Source organism: Drosophila eugracilis, unplaced genomic scaffold, assembly GCF_018153835.1.
Source record: "Drosophila eugracilis isolate 14026-0451.02 unplaced genomic scaffold, ASM1815383v1 contig_2154, whole genome shotgun sequence".
Classification (NCBI taxonomy): Eukaryota; Metazoa; Arthropoda; class Insecta; order Diptera; family Drosophilidae; genus Drosophila; species Drosophila eugracilis.
Window position 1 is genome coordinate 4,493,431 of NW_024573038.1, and position 25,991 is coordinate 4,519,421.

A 25,991-nucleotide genomic window follows, 5' to 3' on the forward strand; every position below is an offset into this window, starting at 1 on the left:
AGATTTAAATAAAATTACGCGCGCCTGCTTGTTAGTGGCACACACATTTATATACATTTGCGGCCAAGATAATAGCACATTTGGCTTTAATTAATTGTTTAAGTTTGACAATTATCTGAGGACCTTTAAGTAATCAGATGGTTGTCTGCCTTTCTTTTTGAAACATAAAACGTTAGAGAAGATATCCCTCAATATAAAACAAGAACATAAGCTATTTTCCCCACTCATAATATAGAGAAAGTTTAAAGATAATATTCCCTATTAATTATGCATTTTCCAGAATAATCCCATTTCGTAAATCCTATTATTCCTACGGCAAGTGTAAACAAAATTATATATCGAAAATCAACTCCCACTTTTTGTGGCTGCTCATTTAACGTTTGCTAATAGAATTAAAGTTTGCGGTTGTTCGATGAGAAATTGAAAACGAGGATTGAGAGTGAGGAAATCGGAAAATGGGTGGCATAATGAGCTGGCCACCGATCCAGGGGCAGTGTAATTATGACAGCTATCGGTGTGGCAAGGAGGGTGCGGCGTTTGCCCATTTGGCCATCGATGGGCGGACATTAACAACAGGCCGCAATTCGAGCGCAGTGTTCGCTTTTCCAGTTTTGCCCGCTTAATTAACAACAACAATTGCAATTGTACTGCTACGCCCACTTCGCATCCGTAGTCGTCCTGCGGCCCACCGCCCTCTTATCCTTGCAGCACCTGAGCTGGCAATTTTTGTGTCATTTGGCGCGTGTAACCTTCGCCGTTCGTTTGTATTGTGTTGCGGCATTGTTGTTGATTGTTAATTGAAAAACAATGTTGTAGTTGGTTTCATCGGCGGCTGCACTTGAAGAGCTGCGAATTGCGAGGCGCGAACAACAGCTACTATGCACTAAGAAAAATATTTGATATAATAACAATGGGATAGTCAATGGAAGAACATAATCCTATACCACTTCATATCTTACATTGTGATTTAAATTATATTGAAAAGAATCTCTCAAATCAAAAATATAGTTCATTATTTAGCCGTACAAATATCATGTAGCTTAGTGTATCGAACTTCATCTCTTAATGCAATAAATGAAATGCAATGAAGAACATTTTTTATGGAAGTTAATAAATCGAATTGGAAACCCAAGGGTGCGATGCAAAATCGCTCATCTTTTTTCCTGTGCAGCTACTGAAGCTGTAGAATTTTCCAGCGTTGGGCGGGGTGGGCGGAAAACTGCGGCGCAAGCTTAATTAATTTTTATAAGGCCGCCTTCGCTGGCATCGTGGCTGCATTTTAATTACAGTGCACAGGAGTTGCGAGTTGCCTTAAGCGCATTGATTAAGTTTAATCAATGGCCCATAAGCAGGCAGTCAGGCAGGAGGAGATTGGCCAAAATGGGTGGTGGCTTGAAGGGGAGGCAGGGGAAGGGCAGAGGGCAGTAGTCCGGGGTCAGCTTGCAGCTCATTAAAGGCCGCATCGCAACTTTGACAAGAAATGTGCAATTAGCAGTTGAGCGAGCGAGCAGCGGGCTGATGGCAAAGTTGTCACATTATAATATTGAATGGCAGACAAGACGGCCCTTGGGACACAGCCAAAGGATTCAAAGAAGCCAAAGAAAACGAGGTGCCACACCAAGACATCCGCTTTTCCAGTTGAATATAAGTGGGGATTCCTCTTAAAATCACTTTCAAGTTGTCATTTAAGTACTAGTTTAATTGCTCAATCATCTTTTACGGAATTTAAAGTTCAATAATCACACAAACAGAACTTAAAGCGTTGAAATTAATACGTTTATCGGATGATTGTGGAAATTGCCTAATGCCTTATTAACTGCATATATCTATCGAACTTATACAAACAAAAATCTATTGAGTTTGATGCCTTATGAATATTTTAGTCTACTAGAAACTACAAGATACGTTTGTTATCGCAGGACATATACATATGTTTGAATAATATATAATCGAATTTGTTATGTTAATAAGCTAACTGGGCTAACTCTGGCATTCGGGCAATCAAAGGACGCAAATGAATGTCAATTAAACCGTTTCAATAAGTACCTTAATTAAGGCCCAATAAAATATTATGAAAATAAATAAGTCATGCTATTGTCTGAATATCAAATTCATTTGATATCTGACATCTATCATTAATGCCTCAATTTAACAAGTGAACAATTCCCGTTGGCCAATGCAATTGAGCCTCAATCTGATTGTGATGGCCAATTTGGCAGCACATTCGTTGCATTCATTTGCTGCCTCAATTAAAATATCAAATGACAACCAGTCGGTGAGACAGTCAGTCATCGCAATCGTTCAGTCAGCCAGTTAGCCAGTCAGTTGGGCAGTTCATCATTCCCTCATGTCCAGTTAGCGGGTCTGTAATGAGCCAGTCAGCCAGTGGAAAGTCAGCGCAGTTAGTTAGTTAGTTAGTGCGCTGGTTTGACAGTCAACTATCATTATAAGTTCTTTTGCGCCATAATGGGTAAAAGTTTTGCGCCCTCTTCAAAGCGGTGGGTGTTCCAAGGGGTGTATTGTAGGGTGGCTGGTTAGGTCACTACTCTACTCAGTGTGTGTGTGTGTGTGTGCGTTGGCCATTGTGCGCACTCACTTTGCAATTAGCAGCAGTTTTGTCTGCTGCGAACATTTATTCAGGCCATTAATTGAGTTGCTCGCACCGAGGAGGCAAACTTCGAATGCTTATGCACCAACTGAAACAAAGAAGCACAAGAACAAGCGCAGCCAAGTCGCGGGAAATGGGTTGGGAAATGAAAAATGGCCACTTCTTGCCGACGGAAAAGTGCGAGGAGCCATTTGAAGTCTTTTAAAAAATACTTGATTTTTCCTAGCATATCAATGGAAGGTTCTTGATTTCTTATAGCACTTTTGTTTCATTAAAGATCATCTCTGAAGTGCAAATAATATTATTATTATTAACTAGCTTACTAATTAACCCCTCTTCTCTTTTGGACTACTTACAGATCGAGGATGCCATGTTGATGTTTGATAAGCAGACCAATCGGCACAGAGGTGAGTTATCCTTATCGTTATCATCAGCCATCGCTGATGGTGCGCAACAATGCCACAAAACATTTGCTAGCCCCGTTTCCGGATTTTAACGAGCCGGAAGTGCGAGAGCTTAGCAAATGCACACACTCAGACACTCTTACACAATATCAATGTATCATGCATGGCAGGATGCTCATAAGCAACGGGCTAATACAGTTTTAAAACGTTGTCGGGGCATTAAAATGGCCGGGCAACAGGATGTAGAAGGACCCGAAAAGATTACCTGCCAATGCAACCGGATATAAGGGCCATAAGAGACGGTCCATCCTCTTACGCTGCTGCCTGGTTGATAGTGGGTGGAAAGTAGGCAGTGGGCAGTGGGCCGTGGGCCATGGGCGGTTCATAGGTGGCAAGTTGGGCTGTGTGCTGTGGACGGTGCAGGCCAGCGAGGTCAGCAGCTGAGGTGCGCTGGCCGGCAGAAGGCTTAAATCTCCAGTGTACATCCGCTACACGAACTTGTAGCGCACGACTGCGTCCATTGCGTTTGTCCAGCTGTCCGTCCGGTATCCAGACCGGCTGTCAGAATGTCCGGCTTGCTCTGCACTGTCAGAAAAGTCCACTGATATCTCAAAGTAATCTTCTGAAAGTTAACCACCCACAAACCACTAACAGGATTTCCTTAACTTAATAAATATGAATTAAAATGTATTATTTAACATTATTTACTTAAACAAAAAGATTTAATTCTTATTAATCTTTCAGTTTAAAAACCTTTAATATCCGCTTTTAAGAGTTCTTTCTTATTTAATGAAAAAATCCCAAGAATTCTGCAGACTATGAAGGAATTGGAATTTTCATTTAAGCGGATTCAGTAATAAGGAGGCGTGGGAGGTTATTTTAAAGGGTATTAATTCATTAAATATTTCATATTGGTTCGATTCCATTACCAAAGTATTTATTTTTGGGTTTTATTTGGGCAATAATATGACACTGGGAGTATTTTAATAAATAAACTCAAATTTAAACCCGAATTAATTCTTTAAATAATTAATACTTAAACCAACCTTAAATATTTCGGCATTTTTTCTGTGGCTTTTCCCCAGTGCTTGTCCATTTCGGGTCCTTTCGGTGTGTGTTCTCCCGAAGCCTTGTCGTTGTCAATTTTGCTTATTAAAGTTTTAAATGACGCCCCGAATTTCGCAATGCGACCGGGTCTCGAGTCCCATTGACATGTCCCTCTGGCAGGAGAGAGGTCCTATCGGGGATCGGACTACAACCTGAGACACGGAGCATTAAGATTGATGTGCCCAATTTTGCACAAACCAAAAACACACACTGTGTACCCACACATCCGCAGAGGTCCTTGCCGCTGCTCAAAAGTAATTAGCTCACACGGATAGCAAGCAGCCGCATGCATCAATAGTTGTTGGTGCACAATCATTCCGGCACTTGCCCACTGCCACCCGCTTACTCCCCTTACCAACGGACATTGTTAACTTTTGCGCCCTTCAAATTACGCACACGGGAATAAGAAAACATGATTTTTGCTTGTGCGCGGCCCATAAAAAATTGTAGCATACTTCTGTGCGCCGCATCGCAGATAAGCGCAAAAAAAGTGTGGGGTGGGCGAGGAAAATGTTGAAATGGGTGGTGTGGAAAGGCTGCAGAGATAGAGCCGTGGGCCCACAGAACATTTCGCTTAATTGGACGCTGGAGTACGCTGAAACTGCACGATGATGCAGTCATACATACATAAAAAAACCGAAGGTATGAAAGTGGACAGGCGGCCAATAAAAACAAATATGAGGCATTTTAAAAATAATGCGAAGGATGCGCCCAGTCATCGCATCAAAGATTTAGGCACACGACTAACAAAGCTGCGATAATCAGCAATCACAATTTTTTTTTTAAATTTTAAAGCTAACCTTTTCCGTGAATTTGGATTTTGAAATTAAATTACATTTAAAGTATTAATAAAAAGCTAGGAACTCGACCTATTTATTGATAAAATTTAGATGCTTAATTATATTTTATAGGTACCTCAAACTCAAACCATTCAACCGCCTAACCATAATGACCCTGGGAAACGACTTAAAGAAATTTCCACGAATTACCTCCATTGGCGACTTTGTGATTTTGTGATTTGCCAATTTTGCAATTAAAAATGCATTGGCCGAGCAGTTTAGCCGGTGACACGACTCATTGGCTGAGCAATTCATTTTGGCCGGGACATGTCAGGCTTGCAAATTACAATTGCGTGCATCGATCGATCGCCGGATGAAATATGCAGGCGTTTCTTGTTGTTGCTACTGCTGGCGAGCGGTAAAAGCCAACTGCCCAACTTCACAGGCGACCAGCGGCCAATAGTCAATAGAAAATGTGTGTCGTTAATCAAAGGGTATTAGTTGTAGCAGGAGCCTTCATTGCCACGGGTCAGGAGGATGAGGAGGAGCGGGTGCAGGAGTACCAGGCAGGACGAGGACATCGATGGCGACTTTTTGTACAGTCGGACGATGTACGATGTACGACCTTATTGCCATGAGGAGTCGGAGTCCGTTGCCTACTGGCACTTGCGATATGCCTGTAATTGCATTTTATCGATCCGATCCGAAAGCCCCCTATATATATATTTCTCTGTGTGTGTGTGTGTGGCAATTGCCACGTACACATACTGACACACACACGGGAACTATAATAAAGAAGGGGCAACAGAAAAAAAATAAAAAAAAATAGGAAAAGAAAAGTGGGAAAGACGTCGTTGGTTGCTCCGGCTACACGGCAGCAAGTTTGTTACTCATTCATAAATCATGTGTGCAGCCCAGCGACACATACACAAACACTAAAACACACACGGACACACACAGTCACACCATTGGACGAGCGGACATATAGACAGATAGACAAATAGACAGACATTCTAACATGGTGGCACCGAACTCACCCAAACTGAAATTCAGTCGGAAAACAACCCATATATCCGTTAGCCTGGTCACTGAAAATTGCAGCGGCGTTTTCCAGTTTTTCCAGCTAACAAGAGCGGCGGCAGTTGGCCCAGAACTACAAGTACAACTACAACCGTTTCATATGGATAAAAAATAACAAGATATAGCAAGCGATATATGAATATGCCATAAAACAATATAGGCAGGCCCAAATAGCAATAACAACAAGGGGGATGACAACAGCGCGGAAGGGAGGGCCATTCCAACTACAGTGGAGATGCCCTAAAGGGGAACTCTATTTCAGCTCTATTTTAATACAGATATTTTATGAAGCACTTGTTGTAATCTTACTCACTATTTAAATCACCTTCTTTGACTTTCTTAAGGGATTTTCCTTGCAGCTCAAACAAAGTGAAAGCTCTTCAGAATAATAAAACTGTAATTTAGTATCTAGAGCAGGAATAATGAAATACTTTGTAAATTCGCAGGAATCACTACTAAGTGAGATAAACAAAGTCCTTATTAAAGTTCCCCTTAAGCAATCTTCGCTGTAAAAATACAGAGTTCAGAGCTGCCGAGCTGCGACCGAAACTATGCTATGAATTTCATTTGGCAAGCCAAGGACATGCCCAACGTGCGCCTAAGCAGCCAGTGGTGGGTGGTATATGGGTAGTTTTAGTCACTAGGTGGATGCGGGGAGTATATAGTATAGTGCAGAAGAGGATCGGGCAACTTTTGGGGGCCGGCTTGGCAGTTGGCGTCGCCAGCCGCCACTAATATTAAAATTGAAAATTTTGTAATTTTTCTTTTTGGCAAGCCGGCGCAGCGCAGTCATAACAGCAGCTGGCTTTTGGGTCCTGCCTTCCATCCCCTGTCGGGCACGGCCCCGCGACCACCTAGAGCATATATCTGTGTCCGCTTCTTGGCAATAACATGCATGAGTGTGCAATTTTTGCAGTTGCCAAGACCATCGTCAGCTCCTATCGCTCCAGTGCCGTCCTGCGGGAAATTTTCGACAGGTAAAAATGGCGGACGGGCTCAAAACTCAGACTCACCTCGGAGCCATGAGCCATAAGCCTCAAGCCACGGAATTAACTGGGCAACGAGCATTGGCTCATTCCTCATGCTACCCGGCCGCATTTGTATCCAGCAGATACATTTTTGATTGAGTTACGTGTGGAGCGTGGAGCACACCGAAAATAGCAGCCTTCATTTGTTCCACGGCTGATTTATGAAGTTGCAACGGAATAGATGCCTTCTGAGAAGCCCAGGGGACACAGAGAAAAATTGTGGTACTAATGTATGGTTTTAAAGAGGTCCTTTAAGCTGTGTATACCTTGAAAACCTTAGTTAGACCAACAAGTTAGATTACCTAAAAGTCACTACACCTTAAGGTAACCATTTTAATTCACCGTGTAGCTGACGTGCAACATTGCAACGTGCGCTAATTTCATATAATTAAAACAAATACAAACAAACTCCAGGACGCGAGGAAAGCAGCTAGCCCGCACGTTGTCTTAAGGAAAAGGACCTCGGAGCTTCTTCAGCTCGGCACATGTCGCTAATAAGCCTGCGTGTTTACTGTTACTTGTTTCAACTAATTTGTCAGTTACGCCCAGCTTGGCCACGCCCCTTAAGCTGCCCTTCTCGCCATCCGCCCAGCCGCCCGCACGACAAGGCAAACACACGTACACAAACAACATGCGGGCAACGGGGCATCAGGTGTCTGCACTTGGCCTTGCTAATTGCACAGAGAGAGAGAGCCCTTCTTTTTCGGCCATGTGAAATCTCAGACAATTGCGCTAATTGAAAAGCCCCGATAAGACCGTAGTGGTGAAATCGGAAGAGGAAGCAAATCGGGGTCGAGGGAACGAGGGGGTTGTGCTAAGAGGATAGCGAAAGCCTGAAAGGGAATTTTTAAGGAACACTATCTGATGGCAAGTTGCCTCTTACTTCGGCTACTCTCAAGGAGTAACTTGAGGGGGAGTTTTAAAAACGGAATGGCAAGTTCCAAAAAATAATAATTAAGTCATTGTGGCTACGTTACCCGTTTAAGAATTGGGTTCGCTAGTTAACTACTTCTCTAAGTAAGATATGGCAAGGATTGTTGCAGTTCAAGGCAATATAAAATCATTACGTTCCAGTTCGAAAGGAAATATAACAATATAGACCACTAACTATAAATAATTAGATAAAATAAATGTGCACTTCAGAAACTAAAGATGGCAAAACCATCGAGAAAGCTGAAAAAACTGCAAGCCCTATCATAGAACCAACTCCTAGAAAACCCTCCCTAGTCAAAAGAAAATCAAGCAACTTAAACTTTCGCCAGCACAAATTGCAGCGGCAACAAATGGAAGAAATTTAATTAAGCCATAATAAATCCTTTCTCAATTCGGGTAGTAAAAACCCCCCCAGAATGACTTGACATTCCAGGAATTTAAGTTCTTCGTCAGCCTCCAATTGGAAGATATCAAAAATAGCTCCACTGGCCAGCCATTAGGACAAAGTTATTATGCCCGATCCCAAGGCGGTCGTCGAGGGGTTAAGGCGAGTGCAGGGTGGCGGAGGGTTATGGAGGGCTAAGGGGGCGGAACTCTGAGCTGTGTCCGCTGGCCAAAGTTTATTATGTAAACTCGGAGCGGCCAGTGTTTGAATTACTCCCCCAGCCGCCACTTGAGGCCCTGCAGGGGATGCATATTGAGGTCAGCCGGAGGACAGCTATCCTACCCCGAAATGGTTGGAGGTTAAGAGAGGGGGTTTCAAAAGGGGGCTGACCACCGCCTCTGTCTCGGTCTCGACACTTGAGTAAATTATTTAGCCGCTCGCTCACACAAAAGCATATTTCGTTCAATTTTTGCAGCCCTTAAACTTTTTTGCCCACTCTCACTCACTCTTTTTGGCTCTTTTCTCTTGCAGGTTTTGGCTTCGTTACATTTCAAAGCGAAGATGTGGTAGACAAAGTTTGCGAAATTCATTTCCACGAGATAAACAACAAAATGGTAAGTGAAGCGTGGCGGTCTGAATCGCAGCCCAAGAGGCTTAGCCTCCACTCTCTGCTCTCCACTCTCAGCTCCCACTTTTAGTTTTTACTTTGGCCATACCGAGAAAAATACTGCCCTAAATCGGTCATCAATTCGGGATTTTATTATGACAAAATTGCTTACGTGTCACATTCTGTGGAAAATATTTAGGCAATATTGTTTGGGCGTAGTTAAAAGTTATAAAACAACAGTTTAGGTCTTTAAAATCAAGCAAGTTTCTAGCTAAGACATTTAAATTTGAAAATGGCTCCCGATTGCCGTGTGAATTCTTACTTTTCTTAACCTTAAATGCAGTTTAAGTACTCGCATTTTAAAAAATATGAAAACAAAGAGGTTAAACCTACGTTATTGACCTTATACTACTAATACTAGGGAATTATAAGGAAGTTCTGATATTGCTAATGCTACTAAAAAATTTATAAGATCTTTAATTTTTGGGGAAATTTGAGAAAGGCTTTGGCCATTCCTAAGTTTCCGTTCCTTAGCATTACCTTCCAAGAATGACAATACTTTCTTATATCCTTACAGGTCGAGTGCAAGAAGGCGCAGCCGAAGGAGGTGATGCTGCCGGCCAATCTGGCCAAGACGCGGGCTGCCGGGCGTTCCGCATACGGTGAGTTGGTAGTCTGGGGCAGCAGCCACGTCCATTCGACGGCGGCCACATCCGCCGCCGCCGCCGGCTTGCTGCCGAGTAGTTTAGCCGCTGCCGCATCTGTGCTGCAGCAGCAACAGCAGCAGCACCAACAGCAGCAGCAGCAGCAACAACAGCAGCAGCAGCAACAGCACCACCAGCCGCTGCATCACACACACCCACAGTCACCCGCCCACAGCCATGCCCACCACACGCACTCACACTCGCACAGCCAGTTGTTGGGCTCGCTGCGTTATACCCCTTATCCGTTGCCCGCTCACCTTTCGGCGGCAGCAGTTGTTGCCGCCCAGCAGCAGCACCACCAACAGCAACAACAACAGCAGCAGCAGCAACAACAACAGGTCGTGGCCGCCCAACAGCAACAACAACAGCAGAGCCTGGCCCAAGTGGTGGCCGCTGCAGCTGGTGCTGCACCTGGCTTGCTACCGCTGGCCAATCCCGCTCCGCCTGCCACGCCCTCTTTGCTGCAGTTTGCAGCCGGTCAGAGCAATGCCGCCCTTGCGAATTCTCTTTATGCAGATGCAGCCGCCGTTGTTGGCTATAAGCGTTTGTTGGCAGCAGCGGCGGTCAGCAGCGGTCTTCGTGCTCCGGCCACCGCCTTGGGCGCTCTGCAAGCAGCCGCTGCTAATGCTCCCGCTGCTGCCGCCGCCGCTCAGCTGCAGCAGGCGCAGTTGCGTCAGAATGCTGCCCTGGCCGCTGCCCACTATCCGCTCAGCGAACTGCTGGCCATGCAAGGCGGTATGGATATGGGTGCGGGCGCCACTTCTGCGGCGGCAGCAGCGGCTTCACTGTACCAGCTGCCTGGAATCTGACCGCCCAGGCCACAGTGAGCTGTTTAAATAAGGTTCCCGACAAAGGACACCTATTTTTCATGTATAAAGATATTTAAACTATAAAAATTCAAAAGCTCTTTCACTTTTTCCTTGATTTTTAAAGTCAAGTAGACAAATCTAAAGTCTGTAATTTAAATATATAAATCTGAAAAACATTTACGATTTTATTTAAGCACTTAAGGGGTTGAGTTTGTCTGTATGTAATCCCAGTAAATATATTTTTCTAAGCTTCTTACTCTTTTTCATCAGATTTAATGACATATTAGCAAATCAAAAGTTGGCTTTAGAAGGAATTTCATTTAAAAGGCAAGAGCATTAAAGTCTATTTGCGTAAAATTAACTAATATATTAACGTGAAAGGAAATGTTTTGCTAATGAATTTTTAATAGCATTTCTTTCAGTCACTTCAAAGCTTTAATTTAACTTTAAATTTAAATATTTCCATCCATATGACCATTCAAAACCCCTTAATTGTGCTTAAGGTTTCAGAGCTCTGTCAACATACTTCCACTATCTATTGATAGTTCAAACTGGAAACCCTTATCCTAAAAACAAACACCCACAGAACACACTCTACTACACCTATATATATGACTCTCATTCCGTCTCAATGTCCAAAAAATATGTTAAGCGGCTAGGCCTAGGATTACGTGTACTTCTACTTACAATTAGCCATGTACTTATCCCATATGTACTATATATATATATATATATCGTAACTTATATATTTTGTGACTGTCTAAGCTGCGTTTAGGCCACGCGGCGTATGCGTTATTTAACTCAAATTACTCAAATAGCGGCGCATTTGTTTTCTTTCTTTAGATCTTAAGCGAACTTGAATTACATAAGATATAACTAGGTTAAGTGCAGGTCCTAGAGAGCTGCTTAGATTTTTATCGAGGCCATCGATAAACTTAGACCTTAGACGGCGATCGTAATCGTAATCTTGTCTTAGACACCTGGCGACTTTCTACTAGAACTTAAGAATGTAACAAAAAAATAAGAAAAATGTTTCAAATTAAAAACAAATCAGCTCCATAGGAAACACTCATTTATGTTTTAAAACGGATTCTCTTGTATATCGAACATTTAACTAACTAACCTATACGTAAACTCATATCAATAGCTGCTTAAAGGCGTATTTAACCTAGAAACGCAGCCAAATGCGAATCGGATTCAAACCTAAAACCTAGCAAATGTATCGAATTAGCGATTAAGTTGGATTAAGTAAACCAGCCGAAGGAGGCCGAGCCGAGTATTAGAAATGCGATGTGTGTGTAACGAAGTTTAGTTTTTGAAAAATTGATGACCGAACTGGGCAGATGCCATCGTAGCGGCCGGACAGCTGTCGGAGTGTAATTTTCCGAAATGGATCATGGATAATGGATATGCAATGTCCAGTGTGCTGTGTGCAATGCATTCGGGCCAATTACAGGGCCCTGGCAAATTTCAGCTCCGACAGCTGATGGCCAACTCCCCCAGCTGCCCAGCTGCCCAGCTGCCCAGCTGCCTTTGGTCACCCAGTTCGAGTACTCCACATACAAACACATATTGTTTGCCCATAGCCATTAATATTTGACTAAACTCGAAACTAGCTATTTATTATACATGCATAAATAACCACATACACACATCTATTGCATTACGATAAGCGCATTAAGCGCTCAAACTCAAATTCAAATTCAAATTCAAATTCGAATCAAACTCAAATTCAACTCTAGTTAAATCCAGTGTAACATTAGCCTAAGTTGCAACATTCGATGGATGATGTGTGTAAAGGAAGCGAGACGTCATCAGTCCTTCGATGCCCAAGATGATGAACGAACGAGACAGAGAGAAAGTGCCCTGAGCAAGGGCAAGCAAGAAATGGCCTAGAAAGTGATGGGAAAGTGCTGAGAAAGCGGAACGGAAGTGACCCCAAAGGCCGAACCAAAATTAATACAAATTTTTTGATTAACATCTAATAGCTGTCAACCTATATCCTCCCCTTAAGTTGTAGTGTTTATCTAGCCCATATACTTATAGTTTGTGTGTTTAGTTCAGACTTTGATTTTCTTTTACATATTCAGTTTTCCTAATACTAACTAGTTGCAGTGCGGGGCAATGGCCTGGAGACATGGAGCATTTTTGTAGAAATGCACAACGGCAGGCCTTAGAATTGCCCCCACTGAAAAGATTACAAATTAAACAAAATATAATTAGCGAAATTACTCAAATTTATACTCTTAGCATAGATACTAAATGTCTTAGATTATAACTACGTACATATCTAATAAGTGTTTAGAATTGTGTCATATCTACGGTATATCGAAAAAGTGTAACTCAACTTATAACTCTATATCAAACATAGCTCAAACCAAGGCTGTTAATGCAGAAAGTAACAAGAAATGGGCCTGAATTTATTCAGCCCTCTAGTTATGCACTGGAAAAATGAAGTTCAAGTCCAGTCGCAGAACATTTCTTAGAAAACAGAACATATATATAACTAGTATATAGCGGCAAATCCTTAGATGCCAACACACAGACACACACTTAACTAGAACTCTAAGTACACATAATGATTAACTATAGTAAAACAGTCGCTCATATTTACACTCTATTACAATTAGTCCTGATATAATCTCGATACTCTTTTGTTCGACTTCATTAGCTATGATATAATCGTGTGAGTGTCAGTAATTACCCTTTTTTATGCCTTTCTTTTCTGTGCTCTCTCTTGTGTTCCATGCGACTCCCTTAGATAACATCATGTGGGGACTGGGGACATTGCCCGAAGGTGAGTTAATAACTATAATTTATACACGAACTAAAAACTAATATATATATCAACTTTAATATAGGTTTTCCGGCAGCTGCCTATGCTGCTTATGCCGCTGGTCGCGGTTACTCGGGCTATCCCAGTTTTGGACTGCCCTATCCAACTGGTAAGTGCGGCTCACACCCACTTAGACACAATCACAATCACAACCAAGCACACACAGACACACTCATATGAAACCTGCACACATACTCGTACATACTCAGCCCCTCTGTTCATTAATTTGTATGAGAGTGAGAGTGAAGAAGCAACCCCAGTGACTAAAACCAAACATAACCCATTGAAACCCCACCGAACCGACCAGTCTGTGCCACTTGATATGACGAAAGGCCTCGATAACATCCATTAGCATTACTAACTGAACTAGTACTTGTGACTATTCGTTAGCCCTCGATGTTTCCGTTCGATTCGTGTCTTATTCATCAACAGATACAGTCAAACATCAATGTTTTATTTCCGTTTCGCTTGGTTCACTCTTTTTGATTTTTCTTTATTCTGTCTTTGTGTTTTGCTTTTGCAGCGGGTGTGATGGGCGTAGTGCCGGAGAATCGGATACTGATTGGCGACTATATGGCCTAGGACGATCGCGCCCCCAATGACTATATATCGAGTATTACTCAAAGATCATAATCATTAACGAAATAAATCACTGTTTTCCAAAAAAAAAAAAATATATTAAAAACAAACCAAAGCGTTCGTCATATCAATGCACAAATAGCTGAAGATCGGAATCACTCAGAAACTATATGCCACCACATACGACATCTAGAAACCCCTAGTATTGAGTCCTGCGCATCCTGCAGATGTATGTCATTGACGCTGCTTGGCCTTGAGTTTATCATTTGCCCACCACTGAACACACTGACCCAACACTGGCTACTAGGGCTTCTAGCTGATGTGAATTGATCCCCTGACCCCGATTCCTCCGAAACCCTCTGTCTAAGCTAGAACTGTAAAACAATCGATAAGGTTATCGAACAAATCGATTGTCGGTTTTCTTATGTGGTAATCTGAAATATTACTGTTAAGACCTAAGATTAAGATTAGTTTTATCCAATTAATTGCTATCGATTATTGATTTCAACGGAATCGATATGATCCTGCAAGTTAGTCTTTTATTTTTCGATTAATATTCAAAAGGACTTTTTATTTCTGTTTATATTTACAAGCTGATGATCAGTGTAATGGTTTGTAACCCTTATTTATTATCAATCGAAAGTTTTACAGCTCTAGTCTCTAGTCCAGACTGTACCTTTCTGTTTGCCCCCTCTCTTTCTCTCTGTCTATCTCTCTCTCTTCATGTATCTTGTATCTCGTATGATTTTGTAGGCTTGACAATTTGCGGCATCGGTAGAAGTTATGGTACCGCTTGTAGCGCTGCACCGGGCCGCAGCAGAGCTGCCCCCGCTGGCGCCGCCTCTGCTGCTGCGGCGGGAGGCGTTGCCCCCTCCGGTGGCGCCCCTGGCCACGCCCAGTCGGCATACCACCAACAGGCGTTGACCCTGCCGCTGGCCACGGCGCTCACGGCTCGATCCGCGGCCATCAAATCGCAGTTTCTGGGCAACATAAATTTCTAAACGAGAACCAAAAAAAAAAACCGAATCGAATCGTATCAAATCGCACAAGTCTGAGATTGAGAATGAGAATGCTAATGAGAATGAGAATGTGAGATGCAGAGTTCCGTTTTCATTGCCGCCCTTTTCTGTGTCAAGTAACTATATCATTCGAACGGTGACAAGTAGGTACAGCCATTACGACTCCAATGCCAACAGCAGCTGGAGGAGATATGCAACCCAGAGCGTTAGTTTAGCTTGTATCTACGGTAAATGGTAACCACTGCAACAACCACAGTAAAAACCACTGTTAAACTACCACGGAAATACTCAAAAGTGGAGCTAACATGCAAAGAACTAAAGAGAGATTTGAAAAGAACTACATAGAAAATGTAACTTCGACACAAAACACACTCACACACCTAGAGCTGCAGTCTATATAGCTGACACACACACATATACTTACACACTAGACTCTCCCGAAAAGTATTACCCATATATTATTGTTGGAGCAGTTAACCAATTACCGCAGCAGTATCAGTAGTGACTAGAGGCATCCCTAAAACTTAAAAAAAAAAAAAAACCTATAATTACGTATCTTTAGAGCAGCTAGCACCCGTACTAACCAATCCTAGTGCAGTTCCGTAATCGGATGTAATCGAGTACTTAGAATCGTTTAGATCTAGGCCAGCATAATCACTCAAAATACTCACAGACATGCGTACACACTTTGATATCTGTCTTTCTCTAGAACCCCAATTAGAAATGTGTGACACAGTACTTGTATAACGAAACTTTATAGCGAACTATACTCGATCTTCATAAGCTCCTCCACCCACTCAATTATATATAAATATATACGAGGTGTGTTCAAAAAGTAAGGTGACTTTTCAAATTTCGCGGGCAACATATTTTCGATTATCGATTTTTTTGTTTTGTTATATTGGTACACTCTTCCCTAACATCTGTACCAAGTTTCAATGGAACATCCTCTTTTGTTTGGTTGTGAGAGGCGTAAAGTTACAAGTTATTTTGCGAGCTCGGCGATTTTTTGCTTGGCTCGCCTGGGCTCTTCCATTGGGACGATTGGGCTTTGGTTTCGATATCATAACCATATACCCATGATTCGTCACCAGTTATGACCCTTTTGAGTAAATCTGGGTCGTCGTTGACGTCATTCAACAGCTCTTGAGCGATGCTCATGCGACGGTTCTTTTGGTCAAAATTCAGCAATTTCGGAACAAACTTCGCTGACACACGACTCATACCCAAAACGTTTGAAAAAATTTCATGGCACGAGCCAAGCGATATACCGACATCTTCAGCAACTTCTCTGATAGTGATTCGACGATTTTCCAAAACAATTTTCGTCACTGCTTGAACGTTTTCATCAGTTGTTGACGTGCTTGGGCGTCCAGAGCGAGGCTGGTCATTGGCATCTTCCCGGCCATCTTGGAAGAGTTTGTACCACTTGTACACATTTTTTTTACTCAGAACAGTTTCACCGTATGCCACTGTCAACATTTCAAGTGTTTCAGAGCACTTAATTTTATTTTTTACACAAAATTTGATGCAAATCCTTTGATCCATATTTTTCGATAGCAAAAAATCGCCGAGCTCGCAAAATAACTTGTAACTTTACGCCTCTCACAACCAAACAAAAGAGGATGTTCCATTGAAACTTGGTACAGATGTTAGGGAAGAGTGTACCAATATAACAAAACAAAAAAATCGATAATCGAAAATATGTTGCCCGCGAAATTTGAAAAGTCACCTTACTTTTTGAACACACCTCGTATATATGTTTATCTCGCTTTTTTACACCCTGACCTGTGACCATTTGCATCCCGTTTCAGGGACGCATATCTATTATTTATAAAACTATTTTACCGTAGCATTTAAATGCAAATTTCATTTGTAGTCCCTGTATGCATAAATTAGTTGCTACCCCCACACACACCCAAAGAGCACAACGGGGAAAGTGCACATGGAAAAACATTTAGATAACAACAAATTTTAGCAGGCCTGTCACATGTAGTGCCATTATTATCCTTTAATTAATTTGCTGCACATTATGTATGCAATTTTTCCTTTTTTCCACACCGCTTGCCATATCCATAACCCTATCCATTTCCCATTTTCCCATATCCTCGTTGGCATTTTGTTTTTGCTTCCGTTGTTGTCGGTGGTCCCATGAGTTTTTAGATAATTAGCAAACGTGCAGAGATTTTTGCCATAGCTAAAGTTCATTAATTAGTAGATTTGCCCATTATCCGTAGCTCTGTGTGTTATTCCGTTTCATATGTATTTGTTAACCGCATTTGGCCCACATACGAATTGAAGCCTTGAAGCATTCGAAACTATATAAATTCCTTCCTTCATCGGTGCATCGCAAGAATTCCAAAAAAAAAAAATGGCTAACAGCAACCAACTAACGAGCGAAATTTTTCGACATTTCTATTTAACGTACATATATATAGACATTACTATATACATACCTATATATACTATACCTTATATACATGAATATTTATATACATATTTAATATACGACGTTTACAAGCTAAGTTGGGTATTCATTTTATACGAAGCGTGAATCGATTTGATTTGTACAATAACGAAAAATACAATATTAATGTCCATCCATTTTCGAAGAGCAACTAGCAGCGCCAAAATGAAAACAAAAAAAAAACAAATAACAAAATCAAAAAACCAAAAATCAAAGACAACAAATCTCTCTCTTAAGTTGATGAAAAATGCAATTTTTCTATGACCCCTCCATGTAAGTCTCACCTTGACACACACACTCATACTCGAACCTAGCTCTTTAAACAGACACACTCAAACACACACACAGACAAACCCAATACGAAAAAAGATCGGTCAACAACTCTATATAGATGGATAAGCTGTTACTTAGTTAATTGAATGCAATTATCGCAACTCTGTGGCATCCGGATGCCCGGAAAATGCTTCGAGGTATTTTGCAACTATTTAAATTGACAATTACCAAAACGCTTGCGAGTTATTTACAAAAACCTATATAGCAAAACACACAGACACGAACACACAAACACACCCACGCATATTCCAATATGTATTTTACACGTATATACTGTGATTTATAAGAAAACGCTTCAAACGAGAACAAGAAAACCATTTGCTTGCGCAGAAACCAAATCGAAAACGATATGCAAATCGAAAACGAAAAAGAAATCGAAATCGAAAAGTTATTAACTAAATAAATGCACAAAACTAAGATAAATAAAGTGAAAATAAAATAAATTGCGGATGCTAAGCCGAAACAAAAAGTCTATCCTTTCGGGGCCTCAGGCATTGCCTTCCATTCCCCGATTATTAGCGTTTCCAAAAGGGATTGGAATTGACGGGGCCGAGTGAGTGACAAAGTGGCCATTGGGGCGTATGCGTAATATTCTGACAGCAACTTGGCAAGGACATTGCGGCAGGCAAAGAGAAGCAGAAGCAGCCGCGGCAACAGGACAGCAAAAGAACAGCAACAGCAACCACAACAACAACAACAATGAACGTTCGTCAGTCAACAAGGTCAGCTAATGGTCGTCTTATTGTTCCAATGCATAGTCGTACAAGCATTATACTCTTTTTATATACGTATATTCATCTTTATATTGAACCTATAACCGTTTGTTGGCTCCATATCCGAATAAATTTTCACATTTTACGATTATTAACTGTATGTAAACTGTTAGATGATAGAAAAAGTTTTAGCAAAAGAGCGCAATAAAAACACACAAAATTGTAAACTGAATGCCCCAATGTTGGGCGCCAGTCGTAGTTGAAAAACATACTATATATATATATATATATTTCTGTGTAGTGTTCTTCTGTTTTGAGAAACTTTGTTTTATAAAACATTTAACACACATCAAAAACTAACAATACCAAATTAGCTCAAGCGTCGGACGAAAAAGTAGCTCGAAATAGCATTTAATTTACCAAAAAATGTATCATGTAACACGTTCATTAGTAGCAAACAGCTGTAACCATAAAACATGTATAACCCCACACAAACACATATATAAGTATTCATATTATATGTATACCCTAGTTTTAATATTACTTCTACTTCTCCCCACCTACCCCCGTCGAAAAGAACTTTATCTGAAACTGTGTAGCCGTATCATGATCATGTAAATGTCTTCAGTTGACCGATTTTGTTTGTTGAAATGTCTCAATTTAACCTTTTATTGTGGCCGTAACAGGGTTGCCAGGTCGACAGCTGGTAACAGTTGTTTTTCCGCAACCGCAAGACTGACAATTGCAATTTTTCCACAAACCCACAACCAATCCACTGCCTTCCCCCACTTCCAGCGGAAACGCATTTCATGCAATGGCAGCCCGAAAAAAAACCTGAAACCCCGGCTAAATAAGTTATTTATTTACAAAAGCCAACCGTTGCTGCCATTCCGATTGCTATTGCAACTGCTGCTGCTGTTGTGCTGCTACTGCTGCTGCTCCTGCTTTTACGGGCTCTTTATTTCGGTCCATATACGGATCCGGGGTTTCGGGCGCTTCTTTGTATCAGAGTTCCAGACTCAACTCTAATGAAAACAACATGGCGCACCGAGATTTCGCACAAAAACGTAAACTAAACGTAAGCCAAAGTTGATTGGCGCCATAAAACGCACAACGGCGATGACGAAGGTCGTAAGGGTGAGTGGGTGACTGGGTGGTGAATGGGTTATGGGGGATGGAGGGAGAATGGAGGATTCTACAATAAGCGAACGACTGCCAGGGACATGCCTCGTTACGTTACGTCACGTTACGTTACATCAATTTTTGTGTTTCCGCAGGAAATGCAAGTGCTACGTTTCCTCCCATGCCCCAAATACCATATTCTTCCCACTACAGATATATCCCTATTCCGATCCCGATCCCAGCCATAACCCGTTACCCATTTTTTCGCTTGCCTTCATTCACATTCGCATTCTGTTGTCATTTCAATATTGGCGCTGGCGTATTTTTACTTGCTGTTGCAGCTGTGACCATAACAAGGGAAAACAGCCACAAAAAAAGCGCACAAAAAAAAAAAAACGATAACAATGATAACGGGGGCAAAAAAAAAAGGGGGGAAATATAGGAGGGAGGGGGAAATCCCAGCCAGGAGCGCCCAAAGGAAAGTGCACATCACTGGGCAAACCAAGCGTAGTAACTGAGTTTGGATGGGTTCGGATTGGTTTGGTTTGGTTTAGTTTGGCTTTGGCTTTGTCACTGTAGCGTCAACATCCTCTAGCCAAAGCTCGTTTAATAACCGAGCACTTTGTGTTTTCATAACCTGCGTTCCAGTTAGCGCTTCCTCCCAAAAAACCACCCACCTCCCATTTATACTTTATATGTGTATGTACTATATGTATTTCCTTTCGCTCTTTGGTTCGTCTTTTGTGTTTGCTTTTGGCATCGTAGTTGTTCTGGGACTAGTTAGAGTTGTTTACTTTCGCTTTTGATTGTTTGCTTCCTCGGCACACCGATATAACAGAGCTATATAGCTATAGCTATAGCCACATATATAACAATCGCATACTCGAATACTCTCTCACTCCATGCCCACTATAAATATATTCGTATATATATATACTCGATCCTTAACTCCCATTCGTACATGTATCCCAAACTCCCCCCATATATACCCTTAGAGCTCAGCCTTGATTACTTTCGTATACTCTTGTGTCGCGGGCACCTCCTATATGTGCCCGACTTTTACTCGCCTAGTTACTTACGATCCAACATTAGCCAGCAACCACTAATGACACGACTCTTGCTCCTCTTTTGCCACTTACAGTTGATCTAACCAATGGGCAGCTGACACCCAACAACAATACACCGCTGCTGACCCAGGCGCTGTCAGGTGAGTGACCTCCTTTCTACTTTTCATTATTTATTATCTATGGAAAAACTATGTTCATGTGGAGTATATAAAAGTAATTTAAATAGTCACTTAAATGGAAATCGGTTTATCAAAAGTCATAATCTGTGACTATTTGCTAATGGCGTCAAATACTATAAACATAAACTATAACGGGTAAACAGATGTCTGTCAATCGTTTATGAAATCATGGCGTGAATGTCAATATCATGCTTATTGGCAAACATTTTTGGTCTGTTAAGTTAGATGAAGTTACCAAGCTGTTGCTTTAGTTTCGGCTTGCTACAAGTATACAAATAGTTACCATAGTTATTAGTTAATATATTTAAAGGTATTCCTTAAATACATAACTTATCTAACTCGTTATGGCAATACTGCGTATACGTATTACAATAGAAATAGCTCAACATAAATAACATAAATCATTCGCACTGTTGCCCAAATTGAACTTAATTTTTTCTGAGATATTTAACCAGACAATTTGACTTTAAAAACTAATGAGACCCTTTTCCCCCATATTCCAGTGATGAACAACTATCAGGCGGCTGCTGCGGCCGCCCACAGCTACGGACCGTCGGCATCGCCTCATGCCGCCGCCGCCAATACGGCCACCCGGCAGGGATTTCCCTCGACCAACTCGCCTGGCCCCACCATCGACATGTACAGCTCGGCGGCCGCCGATAATGTGGGCTATGTGCAGGCCACCAGCCCGCAGCCGTCCGGCTTCCCCATCGCCGTCAGCCGCGCCCCGTTGAACTACAGCCCGGTGAGTTGTCCTTTTGATCAAACGGCAATGAGTCCCAAGTTCCGAGATTCAAGGATCTCTGGACTTGGGCATAGAGCTAGAGACTAAGTCAACGATACGAAACACCCACATGAGACGAGAGAGAATTCCGAGTCTCGAGTTTAGCGATTCGATCCCGAATCCTTCACTACTTCACACTAACTCACACACACACACACACTCATACCGTAGAGATAAGGAGAGACTGCCGATGTAGAGCTAAACTATTGCGTTATCCTTCTATATATTGTATGTATTTCTCTTTCATTTCGTACAGATTTATTCGTTGAACTTTGCGATGGCTAATATATAAAAGACTGATAACCCAAAAATATAAATGCAAGAGAACAAAAAACAAAAAGATATGCAAAAAGTAAAAGAAAACCCCATTATATATATATATATTAAATCGAAAAAAATATATGAAAAAAGATACAAATAAAATAAAGCTAAACGAAAGCAAACAAAAGAAATAAGAGTATAAACAAACGCAGTTGCACAAGGTAGGCACACCAACAAAACTACAGCGTGTTCTCTTCTTTTTTCAACTAAACGATTTCAATTATTAACAATCAAATTCTTTTAACTACAACTAGTCAAACAAAAAAATTACAAAAAAAATAAAAAAATAAATAAACGTAAAAATATGTATGCACGTCACAAGCACAGTTTTCTAGGCCGTTTCAATTAAACTATTATTATTTATTTAAATTGTATACACCATATATGTATTATATATGAATATTTTCATATTTCAATATCTCAATATTCCCATGCCTCGCTGCAAACTAAAATAAATCATATCGAAACATATTTATTATCCATGGCTGTCGGCGAGGTTTGATAAAAAACATGACAATCAGTGGGGGTCTCCGGAAAAATGCATTTTTATTTCATAAATTTCCCCCAATAATCAAATTAAGTGCATTTATTTTCGGAATAACAGAAATGCAAAAAAAAAAATCAGTTCGAAATTCAAAATCTAACTATTGGTATTTAATAAATTTCACACACAATAAATTTCCAGATTGGTTGCCTTTTTTGGGGAAAAGACAAAAATAAATTAAAAATAATTTTTAGCCAAAAGGTGATGTGACTTAACTGGTTTTGTTGCCTACTTTTTGGGGCACAAGTATTTTCAAAACAAACACCAATATAAACTTGATAATTTTCCATAAAAATAAAGATGAAAATTAAATTTTGAATCAACGATTTTCACACTTTTATCAAGCCTTGCCAGTGTTCTGTGAAATTTTTAGATCTCTTTATTTGTTTAGCAAAAGATTCGAAAAATTTCAAAATTTTGAACTTTTCTTCTTCCGACAAACTTGCCACTTTCTTCTATTTCTATATATTCAGTACATATATGTATTCCTCTTAATGTTTACTTTCTATATATATCATTATACTTATATACCTATACTTATATAAATACATACATATATGTGTGTGCGTAGTTATTATGCAACTAGAAATTGCATTTTATTTGAATAATTTTTGGTGTTTGCTTGTTTTGTTCTCCACGAAACGTTTATTTACAGGGACCACTAATTCCTGCGGCATTTACAAATGGATACCATTAAAAGGTGGCGCCGACAACCGCAATGACAACAACAACAACAACAACAACAACAAGCAGCAACAGCATCAGCAGCAGCAACAACAATATTAAAACAACAACAACAGGAGCAACAAAATGCAACAGCAACTTTAGCAACAAATGACAGACACACACACTCACACTTACACTCTCACACACCGACACTGCAGTGCTGCAACCACAGAGCGCAAAAAAAAAAAAGAAGAAATAATTTAAAATTATATATACCTGCATATATATAAATATAAATCAAATAAAGTACATATTACATATTTGTGTATTTCCACATGGCAAAATGAAATCCGTTGAGCAAGAAAAACCGAGACAACTGCAAGAGCAACAAACAATAAACCAAACACACATATTATAATTAATTAATTAACGTATATTACAAATACGTACATATAAACGCATGGCAGAAAAAAAAAAAAACCAAAAAAGAACATAAAAAAAAGTTATATATATATAAAAAAGCGATGAGGACGAACTACGGGCGAACACAAACAGAAAAAAAATTAATTTTAATTTAACAACCACTACAACAACAACAACAAGAGCAGCAGCGGCAAGAACAACGCTCGGCCCCGAAAGATGCAACGTGTGCAGCAAAAATCGTTTAAAATGCAAATTAAACGGAAACTGTGCGTCCAACTGGAGTGGAGTGCCATCGCGGTGGGCGGCTGTGGGCGACTGTGGCGGCGGCATGGCAGATGGGCGTGGCCCTGCTCACACAGCAAAAAATCGGAGGCCTCCTCTTTCCATGCCCAAACGCCCACCGCCCTTTGGATGACAACCAGGCCAAAAGGGGCGTAACCACTTTTAAGTAATGAGAAACCAACAAACGAAAGCAAAAAACCAAAAACACAAAAAAAGGAAATCACAAAAAAAATATGAGGGGGTTACTAATAAAAAACGATAGAGTTGAAAACAAAAAAAAAAAGATTATGCGAAAATGTTGCAATAATAGCAAAAATGTTATTATTTAATTGCGTATTATTAAAGGCAAATTATTATTACCATTATTATTGCTATTCTTAACGTATCTAAGTTGTAACTTTTAAAGTTAAAGTCGATATATATATATGTATAAATATATATATATATATATATATATATACAAGAATATACACTCTTATACACATAAAGTAAACTGCAATATATAGAAAAAGGGAATTACTTGAATCAAAAAGCGAGAACCAACCACATATTACTGTACTTTCAACGATAATCGATGTAGGAGTTCGATGATGTTATGAATCGGTTGGGCTTAGTTTTCATTTCTCGACTGGGTTGGGGTGAATCAAAAATCAAAATTGTGCTTGCAATTATAATTATGAATTTATTTTAAAGTACAACAAATCCTTTATTGGCCAAAGTAAACAACAACAAAGAAACAAAAGCGAAAATGTGAGCAAAAGTCGAAGGCAATTTGTTATTAACTATGTTGAAGTTCTCTTTCTCATTATTTCTCAATCGAATCAGGGGAACTTAGAAGAAGAAAATTAAAATGAAAATGAAAATGAAAAGAAAAACCTATAACTTTTGTGTTCACATTGAAAGCAAAATGGTAAATAATGCTAATTAAACAGTGGATAGTTAGACAAATATGTTAAAGCATTAAATATGACAATGAAAGCGAAGTGAGAGAGATTTCCGTAGCTCGAGGCATAAATCAATTTATTTGCTAAAAACAAAGAAAAAACAATGGAAAATCCAAAACAATGAAAACTGCAAAAAGCAACTCCCTAAACATGTAAGGAACACACAATTTTTGAGATACAAGATACACGACACACACACACACATACTTATACACACAGATGCAGACGACAAACACACACTGACAGAACACAGATCTTACGGATAAATCAAAAAGAAACACTTAAACAAATTACTTGGTAAGAGCATATGCAAATATAACAATGAACTATTATACATACAACATATAGTACGATTAAGTAAATAAAATATTTATAAAACAAACGCGCAAAATCGCAAATGTTTGAACACTTAACTAAATATATATATATATATCTGTAAACAAGCGTGTAAAAAGGATCACAGATGAGCCATACAATATGGATGTGCAGAATCTGAAATGAGAAATGAGTAATATGAATCATGATGTCGATGAAATGCAGGCCACGCAATGTGCAATTAATTTTTTTCTAGTCGCTCCGTCCGTCTGGCAATTGGCTAGGACGATGGATGTACTAGACATATTTGAGGACTATGACGATAACGATAATGACGATGACGACGACGACGATGCAATCGGGGGCGTAATAGAAAAATATATTTATATACAACTATATGGAGTATTAAATTATTGGAAAAGCAAACCAAACAAAACCAAAACCTATCAGCTAGATAAGTAAACAACATTTGTTACACACAGCAAGTGGGGGAAATTGCAGGCAACAAAAAACCAAAAAATAGCAGAGAGAAGGAAATATTCTATAATTGACAGAACAACAATACGTTGCGCTTTTTGTCTGTCTGAGATTTTTTGCATTAGGCGACGTAAAAACCAGTCAAAAAAAAACTAAAACCAAAAACACCACTAAAACAAAAGCAGAGACGACAGCAAACAGAGAAAAGCCAGTGAAAATATGAAAAAGAAAAACAAAAAACGAAAAACAAAAGCAAATGCCGAAGCAGTGAAAATGTTCCTTTCATAACTTTTTTGCCAAATTGTCAAACCAACGCTCTCCAGGACTTTTGTCGAGTCTCGGACCAACAAACTTACACATTACCTATATAGTAAAGGGAAATCGCGGGATCCGAACAACAAACATATACGATATTTAAAGAATGACAAGAAATAGTTGCAGTGTAACATAAACTACATTAAACGTTTGAACTGTTG

The 25,991-nt window shown here is 40.2% G+C and overlaps 1 protein-coding gene across 7 annotated transcripts in view; it reads left to right on the forward strand.

The window, feature by feature from the left end:
• Positions 1 to 25,163, forward strand: part of LOC108114094 (RNA-binding protein Musashi homolog Rbp6) — a 172,111-nt gene extending 146,948 nt beyond the window's left edge. For 3 of the 7 annotated variants that reach the window (XM_017224850.1, XM_017224847.1, XM_017224849.1), the window contains exons 8-10: positions 2,967 to 3,015; positions 8,856 to 8,938; positions 9,509 to 10,466. In XM_017224850.1, the coding sequence (XP_017080339.1) occupies positions 2,967 to 3,015; positions 8,856 to 8,938; positions 9,509 to 10,444 (1,068 nt within the window). In that variant the 3' untranslated portion in view covers positions 10,445 to 10,466. Of the gene's footprint in view, positions 1 to 2,966; positions 3,016 to 8,855; positions 8,939 to 9,508; positions 10,467 to 13,205; positions 13,242 to 13,305; positions 13,390 to 13,803; positions 14,685 to 20,654; positions 20,721 to 21,262; positions 21,505 to 21,799; positions 22,026 to 23,063 lie in introns of those variants that run through there. The other 4 variants (XM_017224851.2, XM_017224853.2, XR_001772735.1 and 1 more) reach the window with 3 other exon arrangements.
• Positions 25,164 to 25,991: the final 828 nt, after the last annotated feature.